The sequence below is a fragment of the Exophiala oligosperma genome (assembly GCF_000835515.1).
Source record: "Exophiala oligosperma strain CBS 72588 unplaced genomic scaffold supercont1.10, whole genome shotgun sequence".
Classification (NCBI taxonomy): Eukaryota; Fungi; Ascomycota; class Eurotiomycetes; order Chaetothyriales; family Herpotrichiellaceae; genus Exophiala; species Exophiala oligosperma.
The window spans coordinates 1,255,139-1,271,479 of record NW_015622827.1 but is presented as its reverse complement, the minus strand read 5'-3'; the positions used below and the strand labels follow the sequence as shown (position 1 = coordinate 1,271,479).

The 16,341-nt window shown below is 51.6% G+C and overlaps 6 protein-coding genes across 6 annotated transcripts; 3 read left to right on the top strand and 3 right to left on the bottom strand.

The window, feature by feature from the left end:
- Positions 1–2,282, bottom strand: PV06_09638 (uncharacterized protein). Its single transcript, XM_016411097.1, has one exon. The coding sequence runs from the start codon at positions 2,090–2,092 to the stop codon at positions 323–325; it is 1,770 nt and encodes a 589-aa protein (XP_016258904.1). The 5' UTR covers positions 2,093–2,282; the 3' UTR covers positions 1–322.
- Positions 2,283–2,884: 602 nt separating this feature from the next.
- Positions 2,885–4,997, bottom strand: PV06_09637 (uncharacterized protein). Its single transcript, XM_016411096.1, has 2 exons — positions 3,159–4,997; positions 2,885–3,093 (listed from the first exon to the last, which is right to left on the bottom strand). The coding sequence occupies exons 1-2, from the start codon at positions 4,546–4,548 to the stop codon at positions 2,945–2,947; spliced, it is 1,539 nt and encodes a 512-aa protein (XP_016258903.1). The 5' UTR covers positions 4,549–4,997; the 3' UTR covers positions 2,885–2,944.
- A 99-nt stretch (positions 4,998–5,096) lies between these two features.
- PV06_09636 (uncharacterized protein) lies at positions 5,097–7,156 on the top strand. Its single transcript, XM_016411095.1, has 2 exons — positions 5,097–5,416; positions 5,481–7,156. The coding sequence occupies exons 1-2, from the start codon at positions 5,319–5,321 to the stop codon at positions 6,772–6,774; spliced, it is 1,392 nt and encodes a 463-aa protein (XP_016258902.1). The 5' UTR covers positions 5,097–5,318; the 3' UTR covers positions 6,775–7,156.
- PV06_09635 (ribosomal protein L17) lies at positions 7,013–8,145 on the bottom strand. The gene is made up of 2 exons (XM_016411094.1): positions 7,681–8,145; positions 7,013–7,587 (listed from the first exon to the last, which is right to left on the bottom strand). Exons 1-2 carry the CDS (start codon positions 7,888–7,890, stop codon positions 7,114–7,116), a joined length of 684 nt encoding a protein of 227 aa, XP_016258901.1. The 5' UTR covers positions 7,891–8,145; the 3' UTR covers positions 7,013–7,113.
- Positions 8,146–10,740: 2,595 nt separating this feature from the next.
- PV06_09634 (uncharacterized protein) lies at positions 10,741–13,547 on the top strand (the record flags this gene model as incomplete). Its single annotated transcript, XM_016411093.1, has 4 exons — positions 10,741–11,658; positions 11,708–12,052; positions 12,100–12,218; positions 12,276–13,547. The coding sequence occupies 4 exons, from the start codon at positions 10,741–10,743 to the stop codon at positions 13,285–13,287; spliced, it is 2,394 nt and encodes a 797-aa protein (XP_016258900.1). The 3' UTR covers positions 13,288–13,547.
- On the top strand, positions 13,530–15,648 carry PV06_09633 (uncharacterized protein). Its single transcript, XM_016411092.1, has 5 exons — positions 13,530–13,553; positions 13,649–13,984; positions 14,037–14,564; positions 14,617–15,224; positions 15,313–15,648. Exons 2-5 carry the CDS (start codon positions 13,871–13,873, stop codon positions 15,572–15,574), a joined length of 1,512 nt encoding a protein of 503 aa, XP_016258899.1. The 5' UTR covers positions 13,530–13,553; positions 13,649–13,870; the 3' UTR covers positions 15,575–15,648.
- Positions 15,649–16,341: the final 693 nt, after the last annotated feature.

Sequence of the window (16,341 nt, the reverse complement as noted above, 5' to 3'; positions counted from 1 at the left end):
TATAATTTCTTGGGATTTTCTGGTATCCATAATGTATTGAAGGTCCCATGTCCTCCCAAATTAGGACCACGCCGACGCTATGCCACTGCCTTGTTTTATTCTTCCATTTCCACCCCTGGTGACCTGGCCTTACTCTCTCTCTCTCTTTGTATATAGCTCGTATATGATGTTGATGATGTTGCGTACTATGACCAGGTTCGATTTCCACATCAAAGCCCTCTGTTTTCTCCCCTTCCACACCAGTATCTTTCTCTCCAACACCCAAATTTGCCCTGATGTGGATAAATACACCAATGGTCAAACCAGCCCGTCAGGTCTGATCCTACTTTGGGGTGGTTGGTAGCTCGTCAAGTTCCAAAGCCTCGACAGTTCCACCGTCGTCATGTCCATCCTTGGGGGTCGCCTCCCCACGTTCATCGTCATCGTCATCATCATCGTATGCTTCGTGAATGTCATGATCCTGCATCAATCCAACCACCTCTTCGGTGACTTCGTTTTCTTTCCCACCCGTACTCTCGGTAAGCACTACAGACGACCCGGGGAGCACAGCATCGTCGACGCCTGTGTGAGATGATGTCGTTGTCGTCTCTTCGTCACGTGCCGCGGCGACCCAGATGGCTCCGGCCAAGATGAGACCGCTGCCAATCCAACTCATTGCGGTGGGTGTGATTTTGAAAAAGACCCTGTCGCTCGCCAGCGCGAAAAGCATCTGGACATACACCATACTCGTCGCTCTCGTCCCAGAACCCGCCGCGGTCGGCCTGGGGATAGACTGGAACCTGAAGCTTTCATGGGGGACATTAGGCCTGTCCGGGTCATGATTCTCCACGTCTCCTGTCTTGGCAAAGGAAAGATGATGCTCTGGCGGCGGCGGCACTGACGCCTCTGAAGGCAATGACGGTCCACCATAAGTAAGGCCGGCCGTCAGCAGAAATTGCATCACGAAGCCAAACAGTCCGAGACTGATCAGCAACGTCCATTCGATCAAATTACCTGGCAGTCGAAACTTGACGTCGGGAAAGACGATCAAACAGAACATGGAAACGATGGTGCACCAGACACTAAAGTAATTGATGCTGATGAAGGCATGGGCTCGTGTGCCTATGGCGCGAATGGAGGTAAAGGCACCAGTCGAACCGAGAACACCTACCATTGCAATGGCAATGGCCAGCAAGTGTTCATGTGGGGTCGGGCCTTGTTCAGGCTGCTCTTGGGTCATGGTTGAATTTCTCGCCGCCGAGGTCCCGGGACCACCTGATGACGGTGATGATGTCGAGTCAGAAGTGCTCGATGCAAACAGCGAGGCTGGCTGGGCAATGAAGATAACACCAATCAGGCTGACAAAGCCAGCGAGCTGCTGCTGTTTGGTGAAGGTCTCTCCTGGAATGACAAAACTGCAGAGGTAACAGCTGAGTATGGGGGAGAGAAATGTCAAGACCGTGGCTTCACTGAGGGGCAAGTACAAGAGACTGAAGTACATGCCAAACACCCCAAAAAATCCACACAAGCCTCGTGACACGAGCAACCACCGCACGTCTCTGGGACCCAGGGGAAAGTCAGGGATGGACTTGGTATAGAGACCATACGCCGTACATAACGCGGCGGTAATGGACTGACGGACAAAGAGGATTTGGTATGGATGCATGGGCTCGCCATGGGACCCCGCCGTTTCGAGGAGTTGGGTGCTCACGTTCATTCCCACGCCAAAGAATTGGGCAAGGATCACGAGCATGGCGCCATAGTTGAAGATGTAGAATTTGTGCAAGGCGACGGCGAAGCGGGACCAGAACGAGGTTGCTGTGGCATCTTCAGGTACACTGCGGATGAGAGGACGGGTGTTCCGTAACTCTTCTGAATGGAACGATAACTCGGATAGTTCGGTGAAGGTGCTGTCGAGGGAGGGTCGGAAGGTAGGATGGAATGCAGGGACGTCAAGATAGGATTTCCTGGCGTCGTTTCGAATAGGTGGAGTGGTGGCTGCGGGAGTGAAGGACGACGACGACGACGATGAGGTTATCGAGGGTTCGCCAAGGGATTGATTCACATCGTTTCTTGGTGATACATTGGAAGTGTCAGGGTTGGGCAATGACATGTTCCACGAGTAAATGTCCGTTCTAGCCCATTCATTTGTGATCGAGTCGAGAAGACGGAAAAAGTCGCCGGGCAATGAACGATCCGGTCGGAGGGTATTTTAGTAAAGGACTGAATACGATGACGATACACGTGTAGGTGGCCGTGAGTGAGAAACAGGTCGTTGAAGAGTGGACAACCAAAAAACGAGAACATAAAAACAGAAAGAGAGACTCGAATCTCCATAATGGACTATCGCCGGGATGCACACAAACTGCTTATTATGCAGGGAATCAAAAGGCGCGGCGAATTAGAATGAAAGGGTCTCATGAGGGACGGCGGTTTAGCGGGCTGCAGACCTGAGTATGACAGACACAGCAATGATTGTCGGCGTCTTTGTCACTTATTGGAGACCCAAGTCTGGAGTATGGAGTATCAATGCCCGCTGAGTCCGGAGCGATCAGGGCTAAACATGGTCTGGTCCGGGTATCGGATGCGCCCAACGGAGAACAACACGAGGTCTAGCCAACTCACTCCCCAATGAGAAGAGAGATACGAATGCTCTCCATGAGGCTCAGAATGCAGGATGCTGCTGGCCGGGCCGCCAGAAAAGGGAAAAGAGACCGGGGTACAGAGACTCAGCAGGGTAGAGAGCAGGGCGTAGATGCAGTGATGATGTGATGCACTGTAAGTCGCACAGAGTATAGGAACTAACCATGAGTGAGCAGTCAGTCCCTAGAGAACGTACTTTGTTCTCCATGGGGTACTTTTCCACGTTGGTTTCACAAGAAAGACGAGACCAAGGAGCAGGGGATGATGCGATGTAGTACATTGTGATTACAGCCCTCTAGAGTATACCAACATAACGACAAATCTACGAGGCTGCGTCTGCCTCTCCTCGTCGAAGGGCTAGCAGAGCCCTCACATCCGTCACGTACTGCAAAGCCTCTAACATGGGTATCAAATGGAGCAAATCATTATCCGTCGGATCATTGATCCATCCCTCAATCGGTATCGCGTTGTCTAGCACGGACAATGTCAGCTTCCTTGTTTTGGAATCAAGTCTCCTCGTCGTTCCTCGCACTCACCTTCGTGGAAAATGTAACTGACTGGACTGTTATCCAGAATCATCACCTTGCTCAAATCTGGCTCGATGCTGCTCAGGTCCTTGATGTAAGCTCCGTTTCTGAAAGTACAATGCTGTCGATAATACCGCCCGACAAAATATTTACGCTCTTGCTCTAGCCAGTCAATGACGGGATCTGCATATTCCTGGACCGAAGCAGTAAAGACGACGAGCTTGTACCACTTGGAGATTTTGCGGAGGAACTCGTCACAATGGGGTCGTTTGTGCACGTAATACAGGATGGGATGTTGTGGTCCCAGAACCGAGGCGACCTGGCCAGGCTGGGGTGAACTGAGAGCAACAGGCACGTTCAACTTCACTTCGACCATATGACCAGAAGACATGCGACCGCCCTTAGCCAGAGAATGGATGAGTGTTTCATCGAGATCTAGAATCAACGTCTTTTGCTGTAATGGTGCCGAACCACGGGTAGGTGGACGGGGAACAAGGTTGGCATATGAGGGTTGCCTTCGCGGGATGAGAGGTCTTGGTGGATGTGGCGCATGCGGGTATCGCGTTATCTTAAGTGATGGGGAAGGAGAAGTTGGTGACTTGATGCTGTCGACAGTCAAAGTGCCGTTGTCACCCAGTGGACTTGCAGCTTTCTTTTGCCTGCGTCGCTTCAAGGCAGGGTCGGTCTGTTCCTTGATACGAATAGACGATCTCCGTGTTTCTGACTCCTCGCGTCCGCTCTTCTCCCTCTTCGGTTTGATCTTCCGCGAAGCTTTCTCGGCCTTCCGGAGCTCAGAGTCCGAATCCGACGTGGTGTTCATCGAGTCGGACGAGTAAGAGTGTCGTAGTTTGGTATCCTGCAGTGCGCGGTGCGTGGGCTTCTCCAAGCTCCAGGTGCTATCATGGGTACCACCGGCAAGACCATTGGCTCCAGCTGTAGTGCTACTGGAGATTCGATCTCGTCGCCGCCATCGTGGTGCCGGGGAAAGCTTGCCATCTGGGTCTCTCAGGTATCTGGCGACATAGACAATGGGGGCTCCAATGGCAGTCAGGATAGCAGTTATAGCGTCTGTCAGTCTCTTCACGAATGCCCGCCAGCCATGGGATTCGTTTGCCAAAGCTGCCTTTTCGTCATGGCCTAGCAGCGGCTCCTGCTCCTCGTCGTCCTTAATTGGAACATCCTCATCGTCCGCAGAGGGTGACGCACCCAGGATGTCCGACAGTTCACCATCGCTCTCGTGTTTGATCTGAGCTGTACGGTCGTCGCTGTATGATCTTCCCCTATGATGATCTTCACCGTAACCTCTCTTGAGCGGCTCGCCTTGGGATCTCGAACGAGGACGTGTGGGTGTTGGGCTTTGTCCGATGACCCGGGATGAGATGAGGTTGAGTGAGTTCATCCTCCAGCGCGGATGTCGCGCAGACGGGTGACCGGTCGGAGAGAGAGCGCAGGTACCTGGCAGAATATACCTCTTTAAGCACTCGGTTGACAATTGGAAAATGATGTTATGACAAGGGCATGTCGGAGGTCAAAGTACAGCGGAAAACGAAGGTGGGGAGGTGGGAGGGTCGATTCGAGCGGAATAACGACGCGAAATAAGTGTTGCTTGAGAAATCACATAGTCGGGGTGTCGTGAACAATGAACCGAGAGTCGCCAGAAGGCCAGATACAAAGTAATTGGATCAAGGGTGGTGGAAGAAGATGACAAGGATAATGCTGGTAGGATGAAACAGAAGAACCAGAAGCAGTTGTGGTGGTGGGGGAGGATGAGGAGGATGTTTTTGGTGGCTGGAATCGTTCCGTATGGAGATGGAGAGAAGATCGTGAGCAGCTCGTCGGATGATGCTGTTTCTCAAGATGCCGAAAAGGAAGAGAGAGAGAGAGAGAGACCCGCATTTTCGAATACGAGTCATATTCCGGAGTATTTCTCTATAACATTTTTTTGGTGAGACACTGTACACGAGTGACGACCATACAATTTACATACCACCACTACTACAACAAACAAACGCATCATTCGAGCCAGACTTGTCGCAAATAATTCGACGTTTCCAACACGCCGAGGAAGCCTCAAATCCAACCACACGACAGGACTGCAAATAAATATCCCACAACTGACTACGACCGCCTCGTTGATATTCCCACGCCCACATATCAAGGGCTGCCATCATGGCCCCTTCAGGAGCACCTCTGACTCCCGGCTTTGGTACTTTTCAAAGAATTCTATCTACTGAACCCATCGACTCTTCCGTAACATACCTTGTCTCGTGAGTCTTGCACTTTATATTCTTTTGGCATCCTTCCTCGAGATCTCGCTAATTCTGCCCCCAGTCTTTTCAAGCGACGACAGATCAAAGGCTCGAAACGATGCGCCGTCGCAACCACCCTCCTTCTCCTTCGCACAGTCGAACTCACCAAGCAAGCCGATTCCGAAAGACTGATACAGAGGGTCACCGAGGTTGGCAAAAAGTTGATGAACGCTGCGCCGCATGAGCCGTCTGTTGGAAACATCGTCCGGAGAGTCCTGGGTATAATCCGAGAAGAAGATGAAGACGATGCGGCAGCCGGCGGCGATGGGGGAAGCGCAGAGAGCGATGCAGGTCTCGACCCTCCTACGCCCATAGAACGAACACACTTGTCGCATCAGTTCGCAGCCACCAGCGCTTCCTCCACCGCCAGCCCGTCACCACAACGAGGCATGTCGTCCCGCCCTCCGCTCCTCTCCTCTCACACAGGCGCCCCGGGCGGTGCTCGCCCCGTCACGTCCATGTTCAGCATCATCTCCCACCCGACCATGCGAGCGTCAGGCGTCGAGTCCCCGATTCAAGGCAGTGGCAACGTCACGCCCCGAATGAGCGTGTCCGGGACCTTGTCGAACCTCCGGCAAGAAGTCATCAAGGGCATCAAAGAGATCATCGACGAGATCAGCGGGTCCGACGACGAGATCGCCTCTGCGGCCCTCGAACAGATCCACCCCCACGAGACCATCTTCACCTACTCCTCCTCCGTCACTGTCCAGAGATTCCTCCTTCGTGCCGCCTCGAAACGCAAGTTCACCGTCATACACGCCGAAGCCTACCCGAACAACTACCACAAGACGCACGCCCTCCTGACCGGCGGCCAGGACGGCACCGAGGACGACGATATGCTGCCCAACGAGTCCTTCTCGAAACCCTTGACGGCGGCCGGGATCTCGGTGGTCTTGGTCCCGGACTCTGCCATCTTCGCCGTCATGTCCCGCGCCACCAAGGTGATTCTCGACACGCACGCCGTCCTGGCGAACGGCTCTCTGTTTGCGGCGGCTGGGTCTAAAGCCGTCATCAAAGCCGCCCGTTTCCACCGTGTCCCCGTCGTCGTCCTGGCCGCCACCCACAAGCTGTCGCCGACGTACCCTTATGACCCTCACTCGCTGATCGAGTACGGCGACCCCGGAAAGGTCGTCCCCTTGCAGGACGGCGAGCTACACTCGGGACTAGACGTCGGCGTGAGGAATCCATTGTACGATTATGTCGAAGCGGGCGACGTTGATTTGTTCGTCACCAACCAGGTCCCCGCGGTCGTGAGCACGGGTTATCTCTATAGAGTGGTTAGGGAGCAGTATCACGACGAGGATCTGCAGCTGTGATGGCCGCAGAGGGAGGCCAGTGCTATTCTGATGGAAGCCCATATCTGAGGATGGTTCCCAGGTGTACGACGATGCCGTATCACTAGTCAGACGAAGTGTTCATTCATACATGATGCATGATCATGACACCGTTCTTATTTTCCTGCTTCTCGGAACGTGGTGCTCCGGACGCTGGAGAAATGCTTGGAATTTACTGTGAGCAGATCGCCACGAGTTGATGTTTTGGCTTCAAAAATAATTGACCAAAGCAACGTAATCTTATTGACATCGCTCTTCGAATTGATGGTACAATCAATATACATGACCTCTTTTCCAGGTCCAATCTTGTCCAGTCTAAATTCAAACAATCTTGTCCGCCCCGACAGGTTGTCTCTTCAGCCTCCCGGGACCCTTTTTCTCTTCCCCTCTCACACCCGTGCGTCTGTTCTTCTCGCCCCTCACCCACTCGTAGGTGGTGCCGTCTTCTTCGAAGGCTTCTTTTTCCTCCAGACTCTGGTCCTCTATGGCGGTTTCCAACTTTTTGATCTCCTCTTCGAGCGCCTCTTCACCTCCGTCTCGGAACCTCGTGACTTTACGAATGTTGACCGCCGTGAGTTCGTGCATCGGCAGGTTCTCTTTCCGTTGTCTCACGATGGCTTTGGCGGTCATACTGAACCGCATATCTCTAGGTCCGTCGATGAGACTCAGAATGGCCGACGGGGCCTGGTCTTCGCGGACGGGTTCCTGGCGCAAGAGGCGCGTGTAACCACCGGGTCTGTGTTCGTAACGTTTGCGCAGGGTGTCGAAAAGTTTCTCCATGTGTCGATCTGGTTCCTGCAGCACCCGATGACCACATTAGTACTTGTCTTGTGTGTTATGCATGTGACCGCTTGCAGCAGTCATGCCTGGACCAGTTTGAAAACGTACAAAAAATATAGACTTGGCCCTTTGACGGGCAGCATTTGTGTTCTTCTTCCCCAGGGTGATCATCTTTTCGGCCAGTCGTTGTGCCTCTTTTGCTTTGGCGTAAGTCGTGGATATTGATTCATTTGCGATCAAAGATGTGACGAGGTTGCGGAGGAGGGCCCGTCGGTGGGCAGAGTTCCTCGACAGATGTCGATATTTTATCGAAGACATCGTTTATATGTTCCGTCTTTGGAAAGCCCCGGAAGCTGAGGATCGAGGAGTCGTGGGCTCAGACCCGAATGCGTCGTGGGCTGTTGCAGGGAAATTTAGACTTTGTAATTCGTATGCAGACGATCGTTTCGGGAAGGTCGCTGGGAGGTTGGAGATCCTGGTTCAATATCTTTCAAGAAGCTTAGAAAGACTGTAGAGCACGAATACGAAGATCTAGATTGCGCTTGAACGCCAGTCGTGGTGGTTTTGCTAAATAAAAAGGTCAAAGTCGTCCCGGGACGCAGCTTAGCAACTTTCTCTTTCGGGCCAATCGACTCGGGGAGATCAGCCTCGTCTCGGCGCCAAGACTTGGTTGAACCGTCCGCGCCTCACCACTCCGACCTTGCAATACATCGTTCACAAGTACTCTACTACATCTGCGGTTCCCTCGATCTAGGTCCTCCTGCTTCAATATGCTCGATAACTCTTTGCAAACGGGCAAGTTCGTCAACTTGAACCTCTTCGTTCTTCACACTTTTGCGCATCGAACGCTATAGGAAGGAGTTGAAAAATATACGATATGTCAACGGGTGCAAGAGAAACATGAGTGCCTCGTACTCTTCGCCAGTGACAATGAGAAGGAGCAAGTTGCTTATTCGCTTGGTTCGCCATTATTGTGTGTACGTATGTTAATGGTACCTTACCATCACGAGTGGGAGCATCAACTACGGCCACTGCGCCATGTATCTAGCGCAGAGGAACGAGAACATGATCTATTCCCTGCACACGACAGCCTCACCCGCAGCCTGGTGCTGCCCCCTAGGCCAAATTCGGATCTTATGGATGTGCGAGTAACCTCTTACTGAAGATGGGATATGCCGTCGGAATGCTAAGTGAGTGAGCTTGGGATCCACGCCCGCATGCAGACCTTGTTATGAGGGATGCAAAAATGGGGCATAAGCAGTCAAGGCGCTTGAAACAGCATGGGCCCAACTAGGAAGCATTGGCACCGAGTACTTTTTGGCACCAAACGATTGATCCGGTCACGTCTTTGTTTGCTTGTATGTCAGTATAAGTTCGGGAGGTGGGAAGGTGGGATGGCGGGACGGACGGGAAACTACCGCTGCAGTATTATCCACCTTCCCACGCAATTAGTCTGAGGTGGTTTGAATCGAGATGTATGCATACATACGTGTTAAAATGCCTGGGTATATATAAATTGTGTACAGCACGTTGTTGAGATGCATCCAGCCTGTACTTTACCTCGAGAGTGGCTGAACATCGACCGTCATCATGGTCTCTGCCCGCATAAGATCGACAACTGAGACCAAGGACGGCATCAAATGGTACTACGAGCAACAAGGCTCTGGGCCTGATATCGTGTTAGTTCCAGATGGCTTGGGTGAGTGCCAAATGTTCGACAAGCCCATGTCAATCATAGCCAGCAATGGCTTCCGCGTAACAACATTCGACATGCCTGGAATGTCAAGGTCATCGGAGGCACCGCCCGAAACGTACAAGGATGTGACAGGCCATAAGCTAGCTACCTATGTCGATACTCTTCTGGAACACCTGGGCATCAAGGATTCCTCGGTCTGGGGTTGTAGCTCGGGCGCAACCACAGTGCTTGCACTCTGTGCAGCTTTCCCAGAACGTGTGCGCAATGCGATGGCGCACGAACTTCCAATGACGAACCCCGAAAAGCTTCATGGCATCAACGATCTCAACCCTGCTGAGATCGCGGATAAAATGGCAGCCGTCACTAGGTTCTTTTCTGGCGGTGTCGAGGCTTGGGATGCTCTAGGCCCGGAAGTCCACGCCAGGCTTCACATCAATTACCCTCGTTGGACAGCTGGATATCCTCGCACCATACCCCCATCAGCACCCACGGCAAGTGAAGACCTCCATAAAAGACCGATAGACTGGACCGTGGGAGCGTCTACTCCGTCCGAGGCGTTCTGGGAGAATTTCGTCATAGCAGGCAGGGAAGGCATACACATTGGCATTCTCCCGGGGAGTCATTTCCCATATGTCTCTCATCCCGAGGCTTTCGCCAAATACGTTGTCGATACATGTCGGAAGTACCTTTGAAAGAAAATAAGAGTATGGAAATAAGATGGAAATCAAGAAGTCGAGTGTTTTCCTGAAATGTAACCAACAACCAGAAAGCGAGGATGCAGGCAAATTCGGAACTGGAAATCATCTTCATTTCCTCAAACTCACGACTGAGTCTTTGCACAAGGCTTGTGGGAAGTTCGGTTTTGTTTTCCGTAGCCATCATGTAGGAGAGATCTCGGAATGATCTGATGAAAGCGTTCTCCCACAGTCACATTGTTGCATTCGACTTTCCAACCTTCTCGGTTTCCCACATTTGGCCCGCACTTCTCGTCAAGCTCGTTCCCTTCCCCCGCCATGGAGATATCCCAATCAGGACTACATCAAAGGCCCGCAAAGGAGGTTCAACAGATCAGGCTAGAGCTGGGGATGCGGTCGGGGCTCCCTTGTAGCGCACAATACTGTACTTGCTCCTTTCGGCCAGGCCCTTCATACTGCAGGGAAACCAATATCGATTCTATGTTAGAACCCGATGACCCTAGATGTATCATTCCGTAATTTCCCGCGGCCAAACATCTCTTCATTTGCTCGTATTGCGACGATTGTCGTGCGCGATAGTCTCGATTGTTTCTTGGGAGCGTTCCAATCATATCACTGACATCGTAAATCTTTCCCATCCATCTAGACCTGCGGATTTATCTTCAAGGATGCATGCATCGGTTGCCCCGACGGGCGGGAAGACGCGCAAATGCCCATACTGCTCAAGAGAATTCACGAAGAATGATCATTATGAGCGTCATCTGAGGTCCCATACGAATGAGAAGCCTTTTGGGTGCCGAGTGTGTAAAAAGTTTTACCCACGCCGGTGCGTGCACGCTTGCATTGACGGCTCTTGCATCTAACGAGCGTAGTGATACTCTCCTACGCCATATCAAGATTCACAATGCGAGACGAAACAACGAAGCAATCTCCTCTGCCGACCTCATAAATGACCTAAACATCATTGACAGAGAGAGCTCGTCCTTCATCACGGAACACTCAGCGTCTCGGGAGTATAGCAACCACCTACCTTCCGGATCTCCAGCAGGATCAGAACATCTGGACGGCACTCTGCGCTTCAGCCCTGGCCATGGCACGACTGCCACAATCTCCACTCTACAGCACGAGACTCTGCATGGAGAGAAAGCGAAGGCACCGCTCTTGAGCGTTGGGACTCCTTCGCGGAACCAAGACTCCAGCGATTTTTCCGATCAGGACGTGGGTTTTACGTCAACAGTGGCAGAATCCATTGAAGCCAGCTGGAATCGTAGTATCCTCGCTTCGGAAAACGACGCCGGGCTCGACGAGAGTATGATGGACGGTGCTACTTTCGCTGACGCCCTTGTACAATTCGATGCTTCAAATTGGCTCCTAGACGAAGATTTCATCAATCTGTCAGGCGACGACCTCTTATTTGGCGCAAACCGAATCTCATCTGACCTAATATATCAGCGACCTGCAGCTACAAACTCAACTAAAGACGGCAACCTAGCTCCAAAGGTTTTGGACCTCCGACGTATGTGGCATGTGCAGACACGAAGTGCACTCGTCGACCTTGATTACGACCCCGACGATACCGGAAAACCGCCATCTGCTGCCAGGGGGAGAGATATCGATGAGCTATATCATAATCAATTGACCGAAGGCCTTCGTCCACCGTTGCGCAATGAACCCCTACCATCTATTGATATCCTGGTAATGTTGTCTTGCAATATCTACCTTGCAACTTCTAACGAAGGCCTAGAATCTCTGCATGCGTTTGTTTTTCACAAGATTCAATGTTGCGGTACCCCTTATCCACGGCCCAACATTCAAGCCCAGCGCTGGCAACATCTTACTTGTCTTGACAATGTGTTCTGCGGGCGCGTCAACGATGCCATCTGATAAGGCCTTGCGTCTGGGAACAATGCTTTTTGAGCGTGTCCTCAAAGTTGGAAATGCAGGATCATGGGAGAGGATGCTGTTGGAACGACCACACTTGGAGAGAGACAACATCAAAGGATCCGTCATCGGCGCGACCTTCGCACTGCTATCACAAGACCGTGCGCACCGAGTGATTGCAGATGGGTACCATGGGACCATCATTTCGGTATGGAAAATTCATGCAAACGATGGCATACACTGACAAGAAAGCAGCTTGGCCGGCATGCTAGATTGTTCACAGAGGCTTCCGATCTGGAGTTGCCAGAGCACCTTACCAGGGATGACCTTGAAAAGGTATGGAAACAGTGGGCCAGGGGGGAGGAGATGAAAAGGTGAACTTTAGGTTTTGGCGTATGATTGCTCTCTGACAGCACTGACGAAGCAATCAGGGCAGCAGCCATCATTTACGTTCACGATGCAGAGCTTGCTGCGCTCTTCCACCATGAACCTATATTTCGCCACAGCGCACAACCGCTACCTACCCTGGCTCCTGCAGAGTTATTTCATGCACCAACAGCGACAGTGTGGGCAACAAGATATAGAGAATATCAGAGAAGGCGACAGGTCCAAACAACACCTTCTCCTGCCACGGCCGGTGAGTCTTCGACAATCACGATTGAGAAATCGAATGAACATGGCTTGCGTTCATGGGTAGCTCTTGCCGGTGTAAGTGCTACCATCGTTGAGTGCCGGCATCTTAAACTCCTCTCGGCGCAGCGTATCCTCGACTTTGAAATTGAACTCGTGAACTGGTACGCTTCAAGCAAGAACTGTTGCCAATATGGTGATTGTCGGAGCCTGAGGCAAAGCGAGCTTCCATTCTGCTTGAGACCACTATGGCATTACATCTTCATGATCCTATCGACAGATCTTAACCTCCTGGAGATTGCCGTTGGACGAGAGGGAAGTGATATTTCCCCCAACGTAAGGGACTATGTGAGATCTTGGATTTCGTCTCCAGAATCCAAAAGATGCCTCCTTCATGCTTTGTGTCTGCAGAATCTGCTGCGATCAACGACGGTAGACTCTGCTACTGCCATGCATACTCCCCGAATCCTCTTCTCCGCTGCTCTATGTTGGTACTGTTACATGCTATATCTACCTAGAAGTCCAGATACCGCCGATTCGAAAAACTTGTCTGATGACGAGTGCGTATCGTATCTGAAGGAGCTCCCGGAAATCCGATTTTTGCATGAGTCCGGAACTCATATGTCGCCGCCACATCTTGTCATCGATAAAGTAATTTCAGATCTTCAGAGATTTCTCGCAGGCAATCCAGTTGAAATAAAGGCCGATATACTCTGTGTTCTTGAATCCACACTATACCGACTTCAAACCAGTGGAATATCGCGGAGACTTGGGGAACTTTTACAGGTCTTCATCTCTGGCAATTGTGCCTGAAGAAGGTAGCCATTGTGTAATTCCGGCCATTTGAGTGCTTGATCGCATGGATCTCAGCCAAATCGACAAATGTTGACCAGAGATGGAGGACCCGAACTGGAAGGATCAACAACGACATATCCTTTTGACGCGGGTCATTGAGCAGAGATCAAAATAGTCCGACGGAAAAGAGAAATGGATTTCAAGCTGCACGGGAAGTGTCGAAATGTTTACAACCGCAGTACTCTTGTGCAATTATACAAACACAGACTTGAAGAACGGCTACGGTAAGCCTCCCCTACTCCCTGCCCACCGATATGGCTCGGCCGCAATAGTGTCGAGCTGCTTCGATGTGGTAGCTAAGAGGAAATTCGGTTTATAGTGCTTCCCGCCTTCCCACTCATTGAACACTTCCCACCCACTCAGAATTTCCCACTCCCACCGTCAAGTCCCTGACGCACAGCACACTAGCCAGTCATGGGAACTTCAATACCTTGGCGAGCTTCGACTGAATCGGATAGAGCTCCACCTTTTCCTATATATATCCTTCGCTTTCGAACCTTACAGCCAATGTCGCTTGCAAGACATCCAGAGAGTCACCGAAATGCAGGCCACTATTCGTGATCTAGCACATCGGACCATCATGTTTGGCGACTCAGGCACTCTAGCCATTACGATATGGCCTCTGCTCCTCCTTTTGTTACTTTGGTTGGTCAAGGTTGGTAACTGGCGTTTATTGTTTGTCAGATCCATCGCTTATGGTGTTGCAGACAGTTTACGCGGCCTATTTCACCCCGTTGGCCTCCGTCCCGGGCCCTTGGCTTGCCAAGTTCACAGCTCTGCCGCTCAAGGTTCACGTTATCAAGGCCAGAAGGGTGCAATACATCGACAACCTACACAAAATCTACGGTCCAGTGGTCCGTATCGCACCGAACGAGGTCGACGTAACAGACCTTGATGGCTATCGCGCAATCCATAAGATCGGCAATGGATTTACCAAGAGCCAATGGTACCCGAGGTTTCGAACAGCATACCGTGACCAAGATGTCTTCTCAGAGACGAATATTCAGAGCCACTCAGTCCGGCGCAGAATCCTATCCCGCCCGTTTTCGAAGTCGAATTTGAGGCAAAACTGGGAAGCTCTTGTGCGTGAAAAGGCTCACTTGGCACTACGGAAAATGAGGTCAAAGGCCGAGACTGGGGTATGCGACATCTTTGAATGGTGGTCCTTCTTTACCACGGATGTAATCGGACAGGTTGCTTTTGGTGAATCCTTCGGAATGCTCGAGACGGGAAAGGTAGGCTTCGCCCCACGTTGGAGTTAGAGACGTACCGATTAATCCTGTACAGAAAGCAGGATTCATACAGCTGTTCGAAGACTTCTCGTTCATCGCAACATTACGTGCCGAGCTTCCCTTCGTATACTATATACTCCGCCTGGCACCGAACTTCATCTACGACGTCAATGGTGACGAGAAAGAAATCATCCGTCAGGGCAAGAAAGTCCTACAGCGAGCAGGTGAGGGATCAATCGACAAGAAGAATATCTTTACAGGTCACCTCAGCGGGAAGGAGACCAGCGAGAATTACATCTCGGCTGAAAGCATCGTCGTTGAAGCCACGGGATTAATCGGCGCTGGGGGTGGGACTACGAGTGTGACTCTGACATATCTCGTGTGGGCAGTCTTGTCTAATCCGTGCATACAACAGAGGCTCGAAGATGAAGTCTCTACACTTCCAACCGACTTCACGGATAACGATCTTGAGTCACTCCAGTATTTGAATGCGGTCATTCAAGAAACGCTGAGAATGTACGGCCCAATTCCAGGCAGTCTACGTCGCGTTGTCCCCAATGCAGGCCTGCAAATCGGACAATATTTTCTACCTCCGGGAACAGAGGTGTGCACACAATCATACAGTTTGCATAGGAAGCCGGAGATTTTCGAGAGCCCTGAATTGTACGGCACTCCCTTGCACCCCCCAAACCGTGACGGAAGTCGCAGTAGCTCCACTATACAGCAGAACAAATTCTGACTACACACGCAGGTTCAAGCCCGACAGGTTCCTTCAGCAGAGGTACGCGGAGCAAGAGCAAGCCACTCCATTTGCAGCCTTTGGTGCCGGCTCACGAGTGTGCCTCGGTATACATCTTGCCTACATTGAACTCCGTGTGGCTACTGCATTGTTCTTCCGGGAATGTCGTGGTGCGCGACTGGCCCTATCACACCTGGATGACATGGACATGATCAACTTCTTCGGTGGATTTCCGAAAGGACGAAGCTGCAACATTACCCTGCGAATGCGGTAACTCTTACGGAAAGTGCCCAAACCGGTGTCGAAGCTCGGCGCGGCCACAGATATGTAGATTTGTGCTCTCCTTACAGATCAGGGGCGTATCCCCAATCAATTCATTCACATTTAGATTTCCTTGTCAGCAACAGAGACTGCACGGATGATGACACGCGTGGCAAGAACATTGACGGTAGCAACAAATCTAAGGGCGTCCCTGTCCTCTGAATCTTCCCTTGATCGACCACCGGGTGAAATCTAGCGGTGCCCGTGTGGTCCTGGTATTCTGGAGGTCCCCTTGCTATGCATAAAAGTGGTGGGAAGTGCAAAGCGGGCTAGCAGTGCTGACTACGAACTGGTTTTCAGCGTGTATCATCTACGGGATTGCAATCGTGCAAATATTTTGTTATACACGGCTCATACGAACACACAAGTCCAAAGTCCAGCCATCAATCCCCTCAAGAGCATAGCATATCGGTGTCCCTTTACGAAGATCTTTGAACTTAGCCCCCGAGGCTTGGAGTCCAAAACGAACAACGTGCCACCCTATAATGGACCCCCGGACTATCAACGAGAGCAAATGAAGCCTGGCAGACTCTGTGCGAGGCCGTCCCGCAGCCCGCCCAGTTCCCACTTTTATCGAGTCCCGCGCCTTCTAAGGAGGCGATGGAAAAGGAGGAATCTCCCAAACCTTCGACATCGTTTCTTTCCCAACAGGACGAGCCCACAACCTTTCCGACCCTGGAAGTACTAGTTTGTCCCACGGGGTGATCACCAAATATGGAG